General features: G+C 35.7%; 1 protein-coding gene across 4 annotated transcripts in view; it reads left to right on the top strand.

Moving 5' to 3' along the window:
• Nucleotides 1-23,249, top strand: part of DNAJC24 (DnaJ heat shock protein family (Hsp40) member C24) — a 41,918-nt gene that overhangs the window by 5,365 nt on the left and 13,304 nt on the right. For all 4 annotated transcript variants that reach the window (XM_074842418.1, XM_074842417.1, XM_074842420.1 and 1 more), the window contains exon 3: nucleotides 18,760-18,898. In XM_074842418.1, coding sequence (XP_074698519.1) covers nucleotides 18,760-18,898 — 139 coding nt within the window. The remainder of the gene's footprint in view (nucleotides 1-18,759; nucleotides 18,899-23,249) is intronic.

The raw sequence follows: 23,249 nt of genomic DNA, 5'->3' as shown, positions 1-23,249 counted from the left end.
AGATGACAGACTTCTGGGCACAAGACTTGTGTGACACTGGCAATTCTATAAATAGCTTATTTTTAAAACAAAGGCAAACTTTCGTGTATGCTGGCTTATGCTCTGGTGTCTTCTGTAGCACAGAGCTTCAGCCAGTAATTCTGAAAGAAAAAAAAATTAGACCTGTATTTTGTAAGCAGCATCGCTTAATGCAAATATTCTTTGATTGGCTATTGTAAGTTCATGCTAAAGTGCTTTCCGTTGCACAGAAGACTTTCAGTTTCCATACTCTGAAAGGAATCACAACAAACTTTGAGAATTAATATGTTGTCTAGGTAGTAGGGTTGTCTAGGTAGTAGGAATGTGATCTTTAATCTGCTGTCTTTGGAACATGCTGATGGTTTTGAGATATTTGGGATACATGTAGCCTTTTTATCCACAGTTAACATGCACAGGAGTTTGAACAAGAAGATTTCTTAAATGGATAAACAGGTTTTGTGCTCTATACTTAGTTTTTCAAGGAGTCCCATAGAGCTTTTGGGAAGGACAGTGCTTACGTTCCATTTCTGAATGTGATAAAATTAACAGAGGATGAAATTAGAGTAACAAAAATAGCATATTGTGGAAAAAATTACACCATCTTATTATTGGCACAATTTTTACATCTCCTTTTGGTCTAGCACTTTGTGGTCAAAGAATGAGTTGCCAGATTGTTTTCAAATTTTCATGTAGCTGCTCTATATCTGAAAACTGCTTTTTACAGGGAATAAAGTCACCAAACACATAAGCTTTGTCTAGCTGAAAATCAGGTGTCTGTTCCTGTTGATGCTGATGATATTATAGGATACCTTTCAACTGGAAAAAAAATTATTGTGCAGGAAAATTACATGCTGCTGTTACAATGTGTGCCCTAATCTTAAAGAAAATCCATGTAATTTGAGCAGGGAGTATGCAGGAAGTTCTTACTTTTAATATGGTAAGGAAATAAAATGTGCCATTTAACACATAGCGTTACAAAGATTATCTTTTTATCAGAAGGGGTGGTTGTGTATAGAAATACAAAGTGTTAAGGTGATCACTTAATCTTTTTGAAAGAGTAGAAAGTTTGAAAAGAGCATCAGGCATAGCTGAGTGACTCAGCAACAATTAAAAAAAAAGGACATTAATAGAAATTTAATGAAGAAAAATAACTTCAAGAAGAGACTGTTCCATTGAGCTTGTGTAGCAGAAAGACATCTGTCTTTCTGGGGAGGAAAAAAATCTGTTGTATCTTAACAGATTTATGTACACATCTAAATTCTGCAATCACAAGAAGTGTAGAGTGTATTTATGTAAAGTTAAAGATCTGCTTCCTGGATTGTTGTGTTAAAGCTTGTTCCAAAATAAATTCAGTGTTGCTCCTGAAAGCACTTGCCTACTGAGGAACTTCTTTTCATGCTGAGTTTAAGTTGAGAATTTGAATCTTTAAAATGAGCTTTGTATGAGAAGCCTCATAATAATGCTTTTCATCGTGAAAATTACACAGTGTGCGTATTCCTTCCTTTTAATAGCTTTTGCAGTTTTTTTTATTTTTTTGTTTCAATAGCAGCATACTTGTTAGAGATACTTACCAGATTATCATGCTTGGCTAACTAGTTTCAGCTAACTTGTAGGAAATGTTTTTTGTAATTTGACAGTATAAACAGAACAAGTTCAGTGCAGCCTGATTGTAGCTTGGCTGAAGTTAATATAATTGCAGCAGAGAGAAAGATAAGCCAGGAATGACTATTGTTTTGACACTCTAGGTAGTTTTATTTTGAGCTGTTCTTTATATCTCATTTACTATATATGACTAATAAAATACAAGGGGGCATATTTTCAAGTTGGGTCTTGAAAAATTGGCTATTAGTTTACATAGCATATAATGAACCTCAGTGTTACAGGAGTCACTAGTTCAAACAGCTTGATTAGCCAGATCATGATCACGCTGAGGTTCCCACTGCTGTTTAAGCTGTGAGAACTCTTGTTCAATTCATCCACCTGTTGGTTTTTTTCGTGGTGGTTGGTTAGTGTTTTTTCTTGCACCAGAAGAGGTCATTATGATATTCAGTAGTAGGTCTGAAGAACAGGTATTTACCCTGGCAATGATCATGTTGCAGTAACGGGAACTTTCATTGATCTGAAATAGTATCACAGATTTCTTGTGTGTGTCAAGATGGTACTTAAAAGCCAAACGTTCTGGAGATGCGCAGTGCTGCCACGCGCAGTGATACAGGCTGCCGAAGATCCTGCTCGCTCCGTGGGAATTGTGTGAAGATGTGGCAGTTGGTCCTTGGGCCTTACATGCTCTCATTAGCGTAACTGGCCAATGAGAGTGTGTGTTCTACATAACTAGGCAGCTGACTAATCAAATGAAATGCAGTGATTAACCAATTAATGCTCTGATTGGTCAACAACCAGCTGGAAGGCATACTTAGGACACATCGTATACAGGAACAGGCTGAGGAAGATATCCCGACTGGCAGAAGGGATGGGGGGGAGAGAAGTCATGGATGTGGGTGAAGAGAAAAAGGATGTAGTAAGGTATGATAGTAAGGAAAGGGGCATGTGACAGTATTGGTGTGTAGCCTGCAGTACTCCTTTATTAGAGGTGGGTGTCAACCATATCTCAGTTTATATGGAGTGGTCTCACTTTTTATTACTTTGTAATGTTTAATTTTTTATATTGTTTTTTAAAGATGTAAGTTAACTTTAACAAGTGTATGGGTGTGAACATCCTATAGCAGAAAGTTATTTTTAACTGTTATGTAAAGTGTGAGAAAATCTATAGCATCACAAAATAAGCCAGCAAGTAAGTAATATATTGCTTATCCAGGTAGTTCAGCCAGTTGTGAAAGTAATGTTAGTTTGGAAAATGATTTCCAGATTTAATCTGTTCACTTACTGGGTTATTGTCTGTAGCTTATTTGTTATGAACAGCTTCTGATACTTCATCCTCTGTAGTTTTAAGGTACATACATAAGAACAAAATGAGCATTAGGCAATTGAAATATGACATTCAGCCAATTTGTACTTGGCCTTCAATGTCATTTGTACTCTGTGAAGGAATCTGATGCCTCTCTTGAACGTTTTGTGCACTGGTTATTTCAGTTATTAATTGTGACAATATATTAAAAATTGAATCTACACTGTCTTGAGTAGACTTCTTGTGAAGGGTATTCCATACTTATTGTGTTCTGAGGTAGTATAAAATTAAAATTCTGAGTAAAAATAAAATCTGAAGTACTACTTTTAAATTATAAAGATGTTTCTTTGCTTAATATTTGCAAGTGTTCTTTCAGCACTTTTGATGACACACTGAAGTAGTTTTATATTGTACGGTGTGCTTTTTATCTCATTTCTAAGGTGAGACATCTACAATAAAAATCACGTAGTGAAAGATATGAATTAAAGCACAAAGAATGAAGCTAGGAAGACCAGTATAATGTTTTCACATAAGTAAATGTTCTGATTATTCTGATGTTTGAGCAGCCACAGACAAGACTACCTTGAGTTGTTCAGTATTTTCAAATCAGGCTACTTAAATTTAAGTGCCTACTTCTGAACTTTTAAGTACTGGGTCAATTATTTAAAGAAGGTATAATCCCAGAGCATAGATTTGAAGCATAATAAATTTTGAGGGTGGAATCAATCATCTAGCAATAACTGTGTTTGTATAAGGATCTCTTATTGCTATTAAATGAAATTGACCATGTTTGTGTTGAATCCAAAATAGTTATTATATTTTTAAAATACTGTAGTATGAGGTAGTAACCCATAAAACTTAGTGTTTTGGGGACTTGTATATTTTTTTTAGATTTAAATAAATTATCTGTATGTAATTTGCCTTATGTTTAAAATATCTAATATAATTATTATGGAAACTTGTTAAAGCAACACATTCCCACATTCTTTCTTTCCTTCATCTTTAAACACTTTAGAGTCAGAAAATCATGATCTGAATGACATAACTGTCCCACCCTCCATCTTTTCCTTGCCTTGGTGCATCATGAATGCTTCCCTATCTCCCATTGAGCTCAAATGCTCAGCAGACATGAGGTCATTTGGACTGATTTAATGCAGAAGCAGATTTTTATACCTGAAGGTCTGTCTTGTAGGACACCTTGTAGATAGCTTGTATTATTACAGTAATAAAGTTCAGCTTTTTTTGTTGTAGTCTGCCAGTCATTTGGATAAATTCTGTTAATTAATTTTCAGTATGTTAGGGTTAGGGGTTAGGGTTACACTTTAAGGCTGTAAAGTCAGTAGTCAGATATTTCAAAAGCTTGACCCTTTGTTGTTGTTCCAAATAAATTAACAGTAACGAAAAAATTCACTCTGTGTTGCTTGGATTTATGACCTAAGAGCATCCATGGTCAAAGAAGATAAAGATGGCTGAGTTTTCTGAGCAGCATCTTAGCTAAACATTTTTCTTTTCTTGACATACCATTAAATAGTAACTGATTAGGTGTTTGAGGAGAAGCTGAACAAGTGGTCCTCTTAAGAGATACTTACCTTCTGTCAGAGCATGCCAGCAATCCAGTATTAGTTCCTACTACTGTAGAATAGCAATGCAAAGTACGGGCTTGATAGGATTCTCTCAGCATAACTATGGCTTCTGTTACTGTAATGAAAATCTTGGATTATTCCTCTACAGTTGCTGATCTGTCCTGGGTGATGACTTCACCTTTTCATCTCCATCTCTTGACTGGTCCTTCTTAAAATGGGCAAGTTCTGTAAAGACTAAGACCATCTATATAGAGTGCTTATTAAATATCAACGGCAAAAAGCTCAGTAATAAATACTGTTAAATGAGCAGAGTATTCTATTGTCGCATGATTTTCTGGAGTCATCTCAAAGTATGTCCTTTTAGTAGTTATGAGGACACACCATCAAAGTTGTTTCCTTACTGCATATGGAGAAATTTGCCAACCAGGACCAACCTCAAATTAGAAGTTAAATTAACACCAAACTAGTGATCAATCCAGAGGTCAATGTATCCTTTAAGCCATCAGTGTGAGTAAATCCAATCCAAACTAGATACAAAGTTTATGTGGTTCTGTGGATTATGTTCAGAATTGTTTTGTCACCATGGCCATGAAATTTTGAAATAACTGAATGCTGATGTGTGTTTTGGTTTCGCTTTTGGGTTTTTTTCTGTTGGTTTTTTGTTGTTTTTTTTGATACTGGTGTGATATCCATGAAATGGAGTCTTTATGCCATAGTCACAGCATACTTCATGGCCTCTGATTTTAGGGGTTGAAAGATATAAAGATGCTTTAGACTCATTTGGCATTGCCTCAGATATGAAAGTATTGTCTGTACAATAGGCTGTGGTGCTCCTGTTTTTATTTAGATACAGTGTAACAGGTTTACTAATATATCTCTTAAGCTGCCTCCTAAAAGGTAGGTGGTTTCTTCATGGGTTTTGCACCCAGATGTTTTCTAAACTTGAGTGCTAAATTCTGTTAATATTTAGCTTTTCATGTCCATTTTAAAAGTTATAATTTGACTAGGGCCTAACCTGTTATTTTGAGATCATGAATGGCTTCAAATACTGTAGAGATTCTATATTGTTCCTAGAGATGAGGAAAGCTGAAAGCAGTATTTTCAAGAAAACAAAAAACAAAACCACCTGCAGCTTTTGAAGTATTATGCAAGTGTTAGTTATGCTTGCTAATAAATAATTTTTTCAAATTCTTCAAGGCCTGCTTTCCACAGTGACTTCTGCAGCTGAAGTGCCTTAGGGACTGATTATTTTGCATTATGCTTAAATCTAACTTCTTGAAGGTGTCTGTTTTTAGGTATTCTAAATTAATTTGAAAACTTTGGTTTAAAAACTTTGGTTTGAAATACTGTTTTAGTGACAATCATCTGGGGGTAGGGGGACAACACAAAAACCTGTGTTTTGTGCTCAGCAGTTCTTAGGAAGTTGTGGGGTATCAAAGCAGTTGACTTTCTCAGCCTGCAGAAAGGTATTCATCTTGCAAGTCACAGTGCCAGCTGATGCCTACTGCCCCTAACTGCCTGTCCCTGCCCTTCTGCCAGATGTTACTCAGCCAGGAAATAGCATCCTGTGGGTTTTCCTTCATCCACTACCATACATGTCAGCTGGAAAAGTTTATGCCCATTTTTTCAGTAGTTTAAGCAACTCCGGTTGGTTGTTTGGGGTTTTTTTTATAATACAATACAGGATTCTGGGGTTTGGTTTCACATGAAAGTAGCATTTGCCTAAACTAGTTTCCTAATTAGTGAATTAGCTATTAGTGAATGCCAGTTATGTGGTCTGCATAACTTGCATATTGCTGTGTACATTTAATCCTAACTTTTTTATTATTCTGGCTGTTTTTAAAAGAAAGCAAGCAGGGTTGTCTGTGGGTTTTCTCTTTTAAAATTATTCATTGGGTGCTGAATAACTAAAATGTTACAAAAAATTCCTTTTTCCTCCTGTGTAATATCTTGATGATGATTTGCTGCAAATACACTGAGTTACAGCAAATATTTTCTTATAGTAACAGCTATAGCAGCAATAATATTATCTGAAATATTTATATTCTGGTGATTCTTATTTGCCTCAAGTGAAGTTGGAGGTCTGCTGTGCTGGATGTTGTGTATAGCAGTGGTTATCTCAGGCCTGAAGGTATGGAAAAGGTTAATAATGTGTGTAAAACATGCAAGCAGTTCAATATTGTGTGGGAAGCTGAGATTGATACTTGCATAACGGTTTCTGATTACAGCAGATTGTGAGGAGGAAAAAGGGACAAGAATGGATACAGTTTTCACCAGCTAGTTGATCACTGAGTGGTGTTAGAAAAATGTCATAGAATGGATAAGGTATAAGAGATTAGAAGGAAAATGAAACTGTCGTCTTTTATTTTTCCTCAAATGAGGAATACTTCCTATGAATAAGAATCATCCTGGAGATGGACAGTGGAGGCTGGAATCAGTGTCAAAGCAGATAACAAGATCAGGTAGGAGAAGGCTAAAGTTGTTTAAAAAGCTTAAAGATTGTTGGGGGGGGGGGAGGAAGAAGAGATGGATTGAAGTAATGAATCAATAAGATAAATTCCCTGCTCTTTTGTCCACCTGTCTTTGGATAGGACATCCTTTGGGAGAGTTTAAATCTCTATATGAAAAGATTAAATGTCACAAGGAACTTTTCACTTTCTGTTTCTCATCTTTGCAAGTGGAAAAAGCAGGCTACTTCCATGTTCCCTGCTAACTTCTGCCAATTGAGTGAACATGTCGAAAAGATTGATTGTGGGCTAGGAAGGCAAGTTTAAGACCTGGAATCATTCTTTTCATGGAAGTGAACAAGTTTCACATTTCAGACAGAGTGCTTTGCAAAATCACTGAAATAAGAAAAGCACCTTCAAAGTAATTTTGTTTTGTACTGTTTTAACATATGACCACACCTCCTTTTTTCTTTTTTTTTTCCACTTTTCCAAATACTGCCATTTGAAAGCTTTCAATACTGAATTGTACTAGTTACTTAACAGGGGATAGCTTACAAAAATGTAAACAAGCGTGGAACCTGATCTAGTGAATGTACTCGCTTCTTTGTGTGAGTATCCTAGTGAAATGCATGAATTGCATTCCTGGTATTTTTGCAGATGATGAAATGAGTCCCATATTTAGCCCACTGAACATACATCTTGCCTGTTACAGTCTTTGTGCATAAGAAAGGATATGATCACATCAGTTCAATTTAGAAAGCCTGTAGGAGAGGAAATGTGAAGCAGATCTTTAAAAACAATATTAAACTTTATTTGCTTTGGTCTCCGTTTTTCATCAGGCTAGTGTAGTGCAGAGAAACAATGAAATGTTTTTGATGTAACCTTCTGGTAAGCATTAGGTGGCAGTAGTGTGTTGTATTTGGCAGCTACTTTGTCGTTTGGTTTTTTATCTTCTGCAATCTTTAGTGCAGTGTAATAAATGGATAAAACATGTATTTTCTTACAGTTTTTATAAAATGCTGATTTATGGTTGTTCTGACTATGTGACTAAGGGCAGCTGTTGTTTGGACTCTTGTATACATAGGTGGGATTAGCATACTGTCTGCACAATACTCATGACTAATTTGCTGATACACAGCAATAATAACTGCAAATATTCTGATGAGAAATATGCTGTTAACGACTGTTTTCATAAGCTGTTACCATTTCTAAATTTAATATAGCCTGTTAGGTGAAGTATGGGTTTTTTTGCTTGTGTGTACTCTTTTTTTTTTTTTCTTAGATAAAAAACAAACTTAGGCTGAAGAGAATGTTGGTAGGAACATAATTAACCTTTCAGCGTAGTGGTGTTGTTGTCACTCCAGATCTTACACATGCTATTATCTTGTGACCCTTTTGGAGGTTTTTTCCCCTTCATCCTTGTTTCTCACAGGTAAAGGATCTCAAGGAGTTTGGAACTGGTGTTGCATTGTATTAATTGGGCAGGATGATCAATTAATAGAAGAAGAGCAAGGAAGTGTTGACAGAACATGCTATCTAATTAGTACCTGATGAACCATGTAGGCCACAGAGCTCAGAGTGTACTGTTGCTTCAGGGTGGCTCCTATACAAGACCTTTATATGCAAAATAGGCCTACAGAAAAGCAAAAAAAAAAGTGTTTCAGCATAGTTCCAATGCAGGAAGTCTTCATTGCTGAAAAACTTGACTTTCCACTGTAAACTTGGGGAAAGCTGGGAATATTTAATACTTCATGGAAAAAGCATGTATCAAAGTATCAAGCCTGTGTTTTATACAAGTCTTGCTCTTAAAAATCCTGTAGCTTTTTTTAGGTCTTTTTTTTTTAATGTAAGAGGTGATCTAGAAATTACAGAAATAGATGAAATAGTTTTTTAAAATAAAATTGTGTAGTTTTTCTTCCTGCTTTTTGGAGTACTAAGAAATACTAGGACAGTAAGATTTCCTGATGGCTCGTGTGATAAAATGGCAAGCAAAATCATTCTAAGTTAAGAGCAGGTTAGCACCACAACACTTCAAGGTTCCATCCGAACTGGTTTTCTATTATGTATTAATTTGTAATAGTTTTTCAGTTGGGAATTAAGTAATTTTGAATTGAAAAGCACTTTAACAAGGTAGTACTTCCAGAATTATTTAGTTAGTGGTAATTAGGGTTTTTTCCATTCATTTGTATAAGTATATTGGTAATCAATTCATACTGTTCATTCAGAAATTCTCCCTCCTCCCATGATAGGAGAAAAGTTTAATGTTTACATGTTTAAAACATTTTTTTCAAAATAATTCATTTTCTCCTGCAGTTTAAGCTGTTTTGTTTTGCTGAAATAAACCACCCCATTTTACAATACTTTTTATTGAATCTCTTACATTTTTGTGAAATATTTAAGTGGTTTTTTCACCTTGCCCTAATTTAATGAGTTCAGCTGGTGAAGTTGGAAAATGGCGTCTTTCTGTGACCTTTCAGTGAGTGCCACAGGGTGGGGGCCAAGTGCACATTTGTCACCTTTTTCCTTGACCAGCACAGGTGGCTAAAACGTGCTTTTCTTAAATCTAGTTATCCAAAAATTCAAATTCCAGTTTAATAAACCATTTTATAATTCAGTCTGTGTTCTGATTTAAATCCATCACAGAATGGATACTGCAAGAAGAGTTCTGTAACAGCTAGTCTGCATAGATTCTAAGATGTATATCACGCCCATAACCAGAGTAAAGGATCCTTTGGAGTTGGTGTGCTTGATTGCTCAAATATAGCTGTTATATACGTGGTGTAGGTAATACCAAATGTGTGTGTTAATTCTATTATATGCTGATAGGGATTTGTGGCTTAAAGTATTCAGTGTGACAATGTATGTAAAATTAGCAAAAGTGTTAACTTTAAATGTAATTACTTAGCTCCTGAAGTGTTGTAATTACATTATATGGTTCCTTTTTTTGTGCTGTGTCCAGCAGGGAGACTGTTCAGCTTTATATTTTGGTGTTCTGTCAACTGATCTTGAACTTTCAATACATGCTGCATAATTTGATTTAAAATACTGCTGCAAGCCTTATAATGACATAGTATAGAACTGGAAATGTGCAGTTTTGCTGGAGTGTGGGGTGGTGAGGGGAACCCAGTCTCCTATACCATGTTAAGCTTAGCTATAATATTTCAGATACACAAGTTTAATATCTTGGATAATTCTAAACATAAATTTATTGAGCCCTGAGACCAACAGAGTCAGAAGGCCTAGTTTTGTGATCATGAGGTCTGGGGCCTTGACCAGCCACTTTAAATTGCCTGATGACAGAGATTTCAGGAGGAGTACCCTTTGTCAAAAACCTGAAGTCGGTATGAACTTTGCAACAGAAGCAAGGTTTTTCCACTAGCTATCGCACTAGTCTCTCATGTTCAAGTTGTTTGGTAAGAGACTTTCAGATAGGGACTTCTGGATCAAAGCAACAATTCCAAATGTAATTTTAGAAAGAGAAAGGGTGCTGCACTAAGCTTAATGTCCAAACTTGATTTCAAAACCATGGGAATAATAAGACTGAACACTGGCTTTTTGTGGGGAGAGAGAAAAGAATTGAGTGCAAATACAGAGAATGTTAGCCTACCATATTATTTTGATTTTTTTAAAAAATATTTTAGAAGAGTTGTTGATTTCTTACATATTTATAGGTGTGGCTTAAATATTGTGGTCACAGGGCCAGATTAAGGAATCTTGTTTTAAGTATAGTAATTTCTTTCTAATAAAAATGTGTCCACACGGTCTGTAGATAACTAGAGAAATGTATGCTGTTATATGACCCAATCCAGCCCTTGTTTAGCAGTTAATTTCTCCAGATTTCTATGAGCATTTGGTCAGATCTACACAGATTTGGTTGTTGGTTTAAATCTAGCCAAGGCTGGTGGTGTCTTAATTGCTACCACAGAGCAACCATTTGGCCTGTGTGAGATGAATGTTGTCAGGGTACCTTCTGCAAGGCAGACATTCATCCACTGGGAATGTATCAAGAAAGTTTTCATTAATTGGTCCCTTTGTTGGCATTTGTGGCAGAGCAGCCAAAAACTGAGTATGAACAGACACTCTATGTCAGGGGGGTGATATTTATTGGCAAGTTCCAGTAAAAACTGGTATTTACTACATATATTGTAAGCAGGGGCAAAGGACTTTCATTCTAAGAACAGCCTGGCATTAAATTTACTCATATTTCTTTTTTTTTTTTTTTTTTAAAAAAGGCAGGGAAATGTAACAAGAAATCAGACTGCAATTGGAAATTAAATAGGAAATAGTTGGTTAATATTTTTCTTCTTAATGTTGACTGTCTTGCAGCAGCTTTTAATATGATCTGAACTGTTATGATGAGCTCTGTAGTCTACAGACATATTTGCATGGACCTATGAATACTTCTGTCAGATGAGAACACTTGACAGTTTTTGTCCTGTCCTCATTAGTTTAACAACTACAGTTGATAAGGTATAAATACTGAGTAAAGCATGAGAAATGTTTTTAAACATAGTTTCCAATTTTGATATTTTTATGTTCATGTTAACTCCTGCATTTTGTTCTTATTGTTTTATTAAAAGGATGCACTTCATTATATTGCAGGGGACATACTGGTAATAATGATTTGTGCGTTTTCTTGGTGCAACACGCTTGTTTGTTGCTAAACTTTGTATAGACCAAGACTTTGTGTTAGGCTTTCTGTTCTGCTTGCTTACGCCCATTTTTGTCTTTAAAAGAATTTAGAGTTATTTTATATTATAATGTGGAATAAATAATAATAGTTTAGACTTACTAACCAAATAAAGTGTTATATATTGCCTCTGAGAGAAGAATGTGATTCTGAAATTTGAATATATTGCCTCTTCAATATTGAGCTTTTGACACAAGAATAAATAGATTGAACTCCCCAAATACTGATAATGTGATTCTTTTAAAAAGTTCTTGGTATTAATCTGTGTAATTTCTGTAAGGAGTCAAAGTCTCATTCTGTTGGATTCCCAGCCATGAGTCTGGTAATGTTATTTGAAAATAATGGCTTGGGTTTCTCTCTTCATCCAGCTGCTTCCAATGTTTTCCTCTTCTCATTCTTTCTCTCTTCTGAACAGCATAGTATCCAACTCTTCTGTCCACTTGCTGTCATTCTTCGAACTCTCCTATCAGTGGAAATGGATTTCATTAATGTGTACTGCTGTTATCTCATACTAACCAATACTTACCCGATTGCTTTTGCAGTGTTAATCCAACCACTCCTTTGCATACCAGATTCTTGACTTTTACCTCTTTTGTTCATAATTTTAATTCAATTCTGTCATTCATCAAAAATGGTAGCTTCACCAGATACGGAGCAGTGCTCTGTTTGTAAAGTTTGGATTGAATTTCTCTTCCCTGACCATTTCCGAGTGTCTTTCGCCACTGCTTATTTTTAATATAAATACAAATCTTTTTACAAATTCCAGAATGTATTGTTGTAGTATAGGTCATGAACACTGTGGCTTCCTGTTACTCTTACCATGGAGAAGGGAAAAAAAAAAAAAAAAGATAAGTCATACTTGGCTGGAAATCTTATTTCTATCTGCATTGCATGAAACAAATACTGTCAGGCTATAAAACTACCGTAGCTGCTACTATATGCCTAACATGGAGAAAGGGAGAAGGATGCTGAAAGATACTAAGTTAATTTTAGATGTTAATATTCTATCATTGACTCTTATTTACAGCTTAGATTTAGTCATTAGATGTAGTTCCTATGAGTACTTGAATGCATGTAAGTAATCCCGTTAAAATCTGACTACTCGATTTACTCAGGAATTTAGGGCCCATGTCGAGCTTTAAATATATCCCTTACTCAAATATAGGTGCACATCCTCTATTGAAGTAAAGCAGGAATTCAAGACTTGTCTAAACTTGTCAATTTAATTTAGCAAGGTAATTCCATGAAACTGTAAATAATTTCAGAGTTAAAAATCTTTAATAAATCTGATAGTTTAGAAATTTACTATGCTGTAACTGTTGGTAGTACTGACAGCTTAGTGATTACTTTGACTCATGATAGTAAGTCCAGAATAGTCTTAACTTTCTCATTTTTCAGCTCTAATGATTTCATCATTGTTCTCTGTTTGTCTTTACACCTTAATAATAGTTTGCCTTACAAAAAAAAGAAGATCTAAAAGGCGTGTAATAAAAATTTGAGAGTCTGAAATTACTTTGCCAAAATTATTGTCTTGGGAGAGAAGGTCAAGATTTCATGCAGCCGTATCTGGTTCATCCCTTTTATATTACTTTTTATTTTCTGCTGAAGACTTCTCCAAATGTTTGACAGCTTTGGAAGAAGTATTGGAAAGTAGGAAAGACAAAGTCATAGAAAGTGAAGAGTACTCCTTATTTCAACCCTGGAAAAAAATTTAGAGCTGATCTATTGCATTTTCCTCAGTCAGAAAAAATACAAAGTTTACATTTTAAATAGGCTTACTTAAAAGCTGTGTAATTTTGGGGAGAAGTTCTTTACAGTTATCTGTGATATGCATAGTAGTAAATGAAAACACTTTTTCATAATTTAAATAAAAATTTGAAAGTAGTAGTTTTCATAGAAAATAAAACCTCCTGTTTTGATGTATGGAAAGGGGGACATGGTGCATCTTCGTTTTTTACGTGAATACCCCTTATACATGAGGCAAAATAACCATGGTGATGTATTAAGTAATAAATGAGAAGGAACAGTACTTTTTTAACCTTTTCTAAATAATCAGCCTTTTCAATTTGTCATGTGGAAAAGTAGTTCTGAGTAAAAGTGACTATATTAAGCAGTTTAGTTATCGTGTATTCCACAGTTTAGCAAGAGACTACAAATTTAGTGTAAAACCTATGCCCCTATGCTTCACCCCTACCCTCCCAGTAATTCATAGTAAGTTGATTCTCACTGGGTGCTGTAAGTTTCTTTTGAAAAATATATTCATGAGATGTACATTAAATTGATTTAACTAGGGGCTTTCTGCTTGCTAATTTGAATTTGATTAAAATCAATCAAGCCTATTACACTTATTGCATAAAGTTAAGCAACTCGTACAAGTGTTAAGAGGATAGGAACCTTAGCGTGTCATCTCTGTGTTGCTTGATTTGCTCAACCAAAGCCCAAACAGCTATCATAGTTTTTCATCTTGTGGTATGAGAGTTCTTAAGATCTGTTGGTATGGTTATTGAGATGTAATATGATTACAGTTATTGACCAAATGGTCTTTAACTTCCAGTCCAGGGATTAATTTTGCAATTCTTAAATGCAGAAGGGACCAAACTTCACGGAATATAAAGTAGGCATAACTAAAGAATGTAGTAGTTGAATGTACTGTAGTGTGTTCCAAATTCTTACACAAACCCTGTGGGTAAAAAACATACGTATGGCACACTGTATAAATACATTACAGAGGTGGAACTCAATTTTCAGATCTACACTTAATTATTTGGTGGACACAACAACATTAACAGCTTTTTTCTGAGATGGAAAAAGTTTGCTCACTTGCTTGTTCTTTATTCTGTAGTAGGTAGCAAAACCAATAGATTAGCATAATAGAATGCAAGTAATTTATCTAATGATAAATTAATCTGATGTTCCATGAAAAATTTCTAAATTTTTGAATACTTATAAAACTATGAACTGAACCTGTATGTGTTTCAGAGTATGTTTGCCAGGTGATATACTGTTTCCCACTGTACCCAAACTGCCAAAAAGTACAGTCTGATGTATATTAAATACAAGACAGTTCAATACACTTGTTTTAGAAAGGTATAATAATGATACTGTAATTGAAAAGGGTGTGCGGTTAAGTTTGTATTAGCCTGCTTTTCTGTTTCCCTACAGCACTAAAAATTTCACCATGTCTCCAACAGATAATGTTTAAAGTGTGTTTTTCATTTGAGCTTTGGACTTCAAGGTTCATGCTTTTTCAAATTTTTCGTAGTAATTGTAAAAATAAAACCAAACAAAAATCCTAAAATAAATTTTAAAATTAACACACCAAGAGCCAGAGTCCTCAAGAAATATATGATAATGCGATGTTAGTAAAAAATACTACTATGTTCAAAAATCAAGATGAGTGCTCAGCAAAAAGTTGTTTTTATGAAGTATTGCTTCTTAGTAAACGTTACTCATAGGCAGCCAGGAAGATTTAAATATATCTTAAGTGCGCTAATACAGCTGAAAATTGTGCTCAGGTGGCAGATATGAATGACACAAAGATAATCTGCACAGACTTTGAGAAGTGATACTGCAGGAGATTGGGGGGCTGTAACATTTTGAGCAAGAACTTATAACTGGATGCATAGAGGAAGAAATTAACAATACTTCAGTCTGCGTAGAAGGAGATAGGTCAAGTAGAAAACAGATGTCCATTTTTATTACGGAGGTTGTACACAGTTGCAGCTGAGATTAACCCAGAAATAAGGCTGAATGGGGGGAGATCAGAAATGCACATCATATTTCACCTCCCTCAAAACCAAACCCCTGGCTTTATTGAGGCAGCCCCACTGAAGAGTATGCTGGAGAGGGAGAATCAGAAGCAAGAATAATGTAACCATGAATGAGGAAGGATACCAAAAAAGAGCATGTGTAATGTCTGAAGTATTGATGGAGGGCATTAGAGGACTCTTAAACTTCAGCTATTAGTAGGTTGGTTGAGACTTTGGTAAGGTGTCCTCAGTGGTGGGTGTCTGAGCTGGCTGAACAGGGTCTAAAACAGTTGGAGAGAGGACACCTTGTTTGTTGTCTCAGAGATGAAAGAGAAGGGTATGGGCAGTTGAATCACGAGTGGATTTTTGCGCCAGACAAGCATTCTTGGGTTTTGATCAGCAAGCTGGAGAGTAGGAAAAGGGAGTCAGTGAGAACAGGCACATAACGAATGCAGATGAAATGGGGTCACTGGGGGGGGGGGGGGGGGGGGGGGGAGCAGGGGGAGAGGATTAGGGTAAAAGAGCAGAGGTTTTGAGGATTTTTCTTAGTGTAGATGTAGACTACTAGAGGCATTGGATGGTAATAGAGGAACAAGCCCAACAGAGGAAGGAGCAAATAGTTTCAGAAAGCATGGAGACCCAAATGGGGTTTTTATTAGTAGATCCCCTACAATGTAGTTGTTCTTAGTTACATGAAATTGTAGGCTTTTGAATATAAAAATTGCATATGCTACAAATATTAAATTTTTCAAATCTATAGGAAAAGTTAAAAGCTAAATGATAAATATGAAGAATAGTTAATTTTCTGCATTATTCAATAAATGAACAGAATAGCCTTTTCTGCATTGATCATTATTTTTGCAAAGTACTTTTGTGACATTCATCACAATGTTTTTCACTGATTACTTCCAGTGTAGTCCAAAATTATTTTTCAGTCGGTCAAAGTTTTGGTGTAGCAAAAGAAAAGTGTGAGCAATTTTGTGGGAGTGTTTTCTCAACATTGTTGTCAGAAGAGAAGCCGGTATTCTTAGTGCTGCTTTGGGCAATTGGTCAGTAATGTTTTCATCTATCTGTAAGAAACTGATCTGAGAAGGTGTGGTCTTGTGGCCAATCCAAACAGAACAACATGAGCAACAAGTTTTCTGCAGTGCTAGTCAAATCTAGTTAAGTTTCAGTGGTACTAAGTCTGGTATAATATTCCTTGCATAGGCATTTACATTCTTCTGGTTGTAAGCTTGTAGGAGAATGCTTACAGTATCATCCAAATGGAGTGAAATGTACAGCAGTCACAGAACTCTCTTTTTAGGTATTATAATTAACCCTACAATATTTGGGGTGAGTCAAAATTTTAAATATAGCATCTGAAATATTTTAAAATAATGAAGTGTCATTTTTCAGATAAAACACTGCTTTGAGGAGTAACTGTTAGATGCATACCTCAAACATAATTGTTAAAATAGATAACATTGCTAAAAGGAAACCATGTAAGTCTTTAATGTGATCTGACTAGTCTGCCTTGTATGTAAATGTGGTATATAATCAGCCACCAATGTTAAAAATGCTATTAAAATTGAAATACAACTGGAAAAGCTCAGGTTTCAGAAAAAATGGGTTTGAAAACAAATAATACATTTAAATAGCTTTACAGTACAACGTGATGTATGCTGACAGAGCACTGAATTTAGTGCCCATCAAATAAAGGTATAATACTCATTATCTAATTAGCTATTTAGAATACAATGACTAAATGCAATAACCAAAAAATTTTGGTTTGTTTGCACCTTAGAATTTTGCCATCTTCAGTTGGGGAGATAAAAAAGGGATCTCTAGGAGATAAACCTTTATGCATTGTAAGTGTGCTTCAGCTATGTTTTCAGCAAGTTGCAAGCTAATCCTCAGTCTTGAATGCAGAGATGACTTCAAGTGTGTTTAGTCATATGGTGGAACAAAAATATACATTTGAGTACAGACTTCATACTTGAGCTTCAGATACATTCATCTGTATATGGAAAAATACCTGTGAAAAAATTAAGGTCAAAGCGTAATATTTTGCTCTTACGTACATTCTGTTATTGTCATACAGGGGATTTCTCTGTGCACTACCCATCAGTGCAAATGGCAGATACATCAGTGAGCAAATACACTCCAGTAGAAGTCCTTTTAAATTTTGGATTTTATAAAGCACACATGATACTAGTACTCCTTTCTTTCCTTCCCAAAATTAATTACAAACTAGTGATAATTATAAACAAAGGGATTCAGTTAATCAGAAATTTGCTCAAACACTTGTCGAACAGGTGTTTTAAGTCTTGAAATCTGCTGTACATTGCAGTGCCCCAACTGATGTTAGTATAAAGGGCAGAAGGTAAGGCTCCGGAATAAGGGGTATCTTGATTTATAACACATTTATCAGCTGATAGGTCTGATTATATTGCAACTTTCTCATCTTAAATGCTGTTTCCTGTTGGTCCATCACATATACTGAGCAATTTAAAGTATTAAAAAAAGACATTATTGGAGATGAATTAAAGCTACAGGAAGATGAAGCTTTGAGGGTTCCTTTTCAGTAGACATTTGAACCAAATAGAAGTCAGAATGGTCTATTCAGAACCTGTAGTATGAATGGTAAACAAAACATGTTACTATTTTAATTATTATTGCCTATTTAACATGGGATTTCTTGCAGCCATGTCCTTGAATAACCATTTCTTAACTAAAATGACACAATTTTGTAACCAGTGATCCATGACTTTAAATATTTGGAAGGGCTATTGATTCACTGAACTGGAAGAAATTAAAGATGTTGAGACATGTTTTCAAAAGTAGAATTACATGTGTTATAAATTATATTTGGTCATGTACCTTTAATTTACCATTTAAATTTTTAAAAAGCTAGGTACATGTAATACAGCATTCAATTTATCTGTAATAGCTTTAACTAAACATCAGTGGTGTAGTTTAAATCAGCTATATGTAATATTGCAAGAGCTGCTAGGACCTACAGCAGCTCCTCTTGTTCCCATGTCGTGGTCTTCTGCATGTACCTATTTCTGTTTGTGGTAGTCATTCTCTCTAGGTAAATTGTCCATAAGACCAATGATTCCATCAGCAAATTATCCAGAAAATGCTGTCAGTGCGCATGGTGACATTTGTGCCACTGGTGGTTTTGTTGCCATTTCAGTGGTCTAATTAAATTGGCAGTTTTGTCTTGTGCCCAGCATCGTTGTCTCCCTTCCTTTGGCACCTTAGCTCAGACCTTCTCCTTTTCTCTGTCCTTTTAACTGAATATCAAATGCATTATTGATTGCTCCTCTTCCACCCTCCTCATGTCCACTCCCCTCAACTTTTTTTTTTTTTTGATTGGCAGTATCATCCAGACAAACAGAAGGCAGATGTGCCAGCAGGAGAAGTGGAGGAGTGTGTGCAGAGGTTCATCGAAATTGATCAAGCGTGGAAAATTCTAGGGAACGAAGAGACAAAAAAAGAGTATGACCTGCAGCAGCGTGGTAGGTTCCTGCCAAGGAGTGCTGTAGTGGCAGCAGCTCTTTAAATAAGCAGGGTCTGGGAGTGGTAGTTGGATGGTATTTTAAAATGCTGTTTATTGCTGAACCAAATGTTTCTTTCACTCTTGTCCTACTTTCAAAAGTGGATCCATTATTTATAGCTTTTGCTACACATACATTAGCCAGTGAAAACATTGAATTACTTCCAACAAAACATTAGGTAGCGTTATTCCTAGTAATTTGAATGAATATGAAATGTATACTAATTACAGACCATAGCCCTTGTTATTTTATTAAAGCAGCTTCATTAAGTGTTCTTAATTTTAAGTCTTACGCTACATTTTGTTGCAGTATCTTAGATATAGGTATTAATCCATTTATATCTAGTGTTCAATGTGTATGGCTTTATAAGCACTTCAGGATCATTAAGACACATTCTTTTTGGTTGTGTGTGTTGTGGTAGCTTTCATAATTCATCTGTAGTCTAAACTAGGCTTTTTAAAGCACGTTTATAAATAATATTCCAATATAACACATTAACTAGGCAGCTCTAGCATATATTTCTTTTTATACCTCTCAGAAAATAGCTTCTTAAAACAGTGACAGGCTGTTGTGAGAAAGAAAGGGGGGAAATGTAGGTCAGGTCTGTCACACATGGGCTACCATTACATGAAGTGATAGGCTGTCTTTCTGCTCTGGCCTCGGGATAGGAGTCCCTCAGCCTTCCATTAGAACCTTCAATAAATGTATATCCACCCTACATGTTAATGGGGAGAGTCAATAATAGTGTATTGCCTGTGGGGAAAACACTCAGTCGCACTCTGCAGTAACACACTCTGGTCCAGCATTGACGTGTAGCCACCACCACTTTTGAATGTGTCTGATAAAAGCCCACTGTCTCTGCAGCTTGTTATTGAATTCTCTTCCATTGTACATTGGCACACCATCAGACCTTTCTCTCTTGTGCTGATTTTTAACTCCCCTGCCGCTGCGGATACCAGAACTTTGAGAGACAAAGGCTTAGTCATTCTGGCAGATATGCATCACTGCAGGATAAAAAGAGTGATACATAATTGTATATACCCAGTATGAATTCTCTAGTTAAATAATCTTGTATTTTAGATTTTGTGTGAGTATTGGAAAAGAGGGTGGATGAGTGAGAACAGAATTGTTGAATAAATATTTTAAAAGACTGAAGAAAATTGGATCTTGTACTAATTTGTTATGTAAACAGTATTAAGATCTAACTTAAATAAATTTTTCATCTCAAACGTATTTTTTAAATGCCTGAATGTGATGCCAGGACAGGAGTTTCTGCTACCCAGTGCTCTCATCCTATTGTACTCTTAGCATTGTAGTATCGGCTGTGTCTTCCATTTTCACAAGTTGTACATGCATAAGTTAAAAGAAATATTGGAGATTAAGTTAGAAGTCTTTCGTGTATCTAGTGAGTTTTACTTAAAGCTTAAATACAGACTGAAGTTCTGTTTTGCTTGGGTCAGGTTAATCCACTGACTTAGAGACCTACACGAAGATTTAATGAGTTACTTTGTTCTCCCATGGTATTTAAGGATATTGCTATAAATTAGTTTTGACAAAACTTACTCTACAGTATTTTAAAGGTTATCTATTTCCTGACAATCTTTTGCATCCAGATGAGTTCTCTGAAAAGCCATCTCAAGATTCTGGAAAAAAGACTTAATAAATAAAGAAAACATAGTACATTTATTTACACAGGTATTTGGTAATGGTATGATAATGGGATTGATATATTTTAATATAGAGGGTGCCATTCATAGAGGACTCAGTGTTTCAAACTAAGCCACATGTAACATACATGTGCAGTGTTGCTGAATTCTTTGCAGCATGTTCCCTGGCAGCAAAATGATGATGAAATAAATTCTAGTTCTTTGAATGCCTGTCAAGCTGCTTCTGAAGTCATGATTCTAGACAAATTTGTAGACACTGCTGTAAAAGCTCACAGAAACAAAGGAATTGAGACAGCAGCTAAGGGGAATAGTGATGAGAGAGATAATATAGCAAGTTAGTAAGACTGCAAAGCCTAAGAAGCAGAATCTGAAGGATGACAGTGTGCATGTGTGTGTGGCTGCCAGTCAGCAGGAAGTCATTTGCGCTGTAGTCTCTGTCCCTTTTCACAGATTGTTTATTTGTATGTACCTTCTTGTGTTATGTTAACTAAATCTTAATTACTTGGCTTGGAAATTCAGTGGCCAGAGAAGTTCTAAGAAGCTGAAATTCTGTGGGGCTCTGTGGTTTTAATTTTCTTTTTGTTTGAATTGATGAGAATAACAGGTAAATGTGCTTTCGTATCTTAATACTGCTTTTCTCTGAAGGTATCACAATGATCTACTAATATTTTGTGCCTTCAGGCCATAGTATTAAAAAGGAAAGGACAAACAAAAGGACAAACCATTTAAAGGTTTGGCTCAAACATTTATCCAAACCTCTCTGGTCTGGAAATATTAAAAGAACTGCCATTTTGCATGTTTTGTGAAAATCTTTCCAATTCGTTGTTTTGTCATATCTTTAATGACATCTAAGAATACCCTTTTATAATGGTGAATCTTTTGCTTCCAATCCCTGTGAAAAAATTGGGGGATGGAAAAAAAGCTGCAAAACAATTTACCTATTAAGAATGGACTTTTTTTTTCTCAACAGATTTTCTTCTTAGAGATTTTGTCGTTTCTTGTTTGGTATCCCACTTAGAAAAGATGAATATGCAGTGAAAGTCAAGTTTGACAGCAATAATTACTAAAAGTTTTTCAGTGAGTTTAGCTTGGAAAAAACCTTTTTCACGGTTTTCATATTAGAAGGCATTTGAGCCCTGAAAGTTCATGCTCTTGTGTCACACTTTGAAAGAATAAAAAACTTTTTACAGAATCAGAGTATCATGTAGGTTGGAAGAGACCTTCACAGGTCATCTAGATCAATCTCCTACTAAAAGCAAGTCCACATAGGTCTGTTGCTCAGACCTTCCCTAGCCTAGCTTTTAATATCTCCATGGATGGAGATTCCAGAGCTGCTCTGGGCAGCCTCTTACAGTGTTTGAACACCCTTATAGTAGAAAAACCAAAACACCCAAACAAAAACCAAAAAAACAAACCCCAAACCAACAAAACCATGTTCTCCTTCTATCAAGTTGGATATAAGGACTCTTTTTGCAACTTGTGCCTTTCACTTCTCATCCTTCCACTGTGCGCCTCTGAGAAGTCTTCTCTACACCCTCCTATTAGGTAGCTGTAGGCAGTGATGCCTGTGTTCTTTTGGCCTCTCCTTGTATGACATGTGTCCCAACCCCTGACCATGCTGGCAGTCCACTGGACTTGCTCCTGTCAGGGCTTTGTACTGGGGAGACCAAAAGTGGACACAGGACTTCAGATGCAATCTCGGTAAGTGACGAGTAGAGGGGAAAAAAATCACTTCCTTGATCTGCTGGTTACACTCTTGCCACAAGAATGCCCTGCTGACTTGTGTTGAACCTGTAGTCCACCAAGATCCTCAAGTCCTTCTCTGGAAAACTGCTTTCCAGCCAGTTGTCTCCCAGCCTGGACTGGTGCATTAGGTTATTCCATCCCAAAAGCAGAACTTAAAATTTGTTGAACCCTTAGATGTCCCTGTCAGTCCATTTCTGTATCCTGTCGAGGTTCCTTTGGATAGCAGCCCTGCAACTTCCATGGAGTTTTGTTGACTTAAATACAAAGGAACTGTGTATTGAAACAATCACATAATTAAGAAAATTAATTTTACTAATTAATCTTACTTTTTAAATTATTAATGATTGAATGATTAACAGAAAGGCTACAATTAAAATTAATAAACTGGTGATTTTGATTAACTTCTGGCAGTCAATGTAGCAAATAATTCAAAGCTAGTAATGGGATTGACACTAAAGCCAGCTGCTTTGTGTATGTTTTGGGGGCAGAGGGTGGAGAAATTTAAGAATCTAAGGTTTTTTCCATGTATGGCTCCAGTGAGGTTCTATCCAGGATAATATGTTTTTACATGATGGTGGACACAGGTGTCCATAAAGCCCAAGTGTTTGTAGAGTGGGGGATGTAATCACCAGTAGGAGTTTTCACATCTCAGCACATACCTCCTTTTGATTTTCAATTTTTAAACTAAATTTTTAGAAAAATATTGCAGATGCAATTTTCATACATGAATACATATTCCAGCATAATTTTCCTTTTGTTCTTTCTTCATTTCTTAGACGTAAGGAATTACAGGTCCTAACTGGAATTGCTAGTGTTCCAGTTTGTGCCATTTGTCTCTGAGAACAAGTCTGGTTCCATCCTCTCTGTACCTTCCCTTTAGGCAGTGAGGCACAACAAAA

This window comes from Strix aluco, chromosome 16 (genome assembly GCF_031877795.1).
Source record: "Strix aluco isolate bStrAlu1 chromosome 16, bStrAlu1.hap1, whole genome shotgun sequence".
Lineage (NCBI taxonomy): Eukaryota > Metazoa > Chordata > Aves > Strigiformes > Strigidae > Strix > Strix aluco.
Note: the sequence above shows the minus strand (reverse complement) of the source record. Positions and strands in the feature narration are given on the sequence as shown.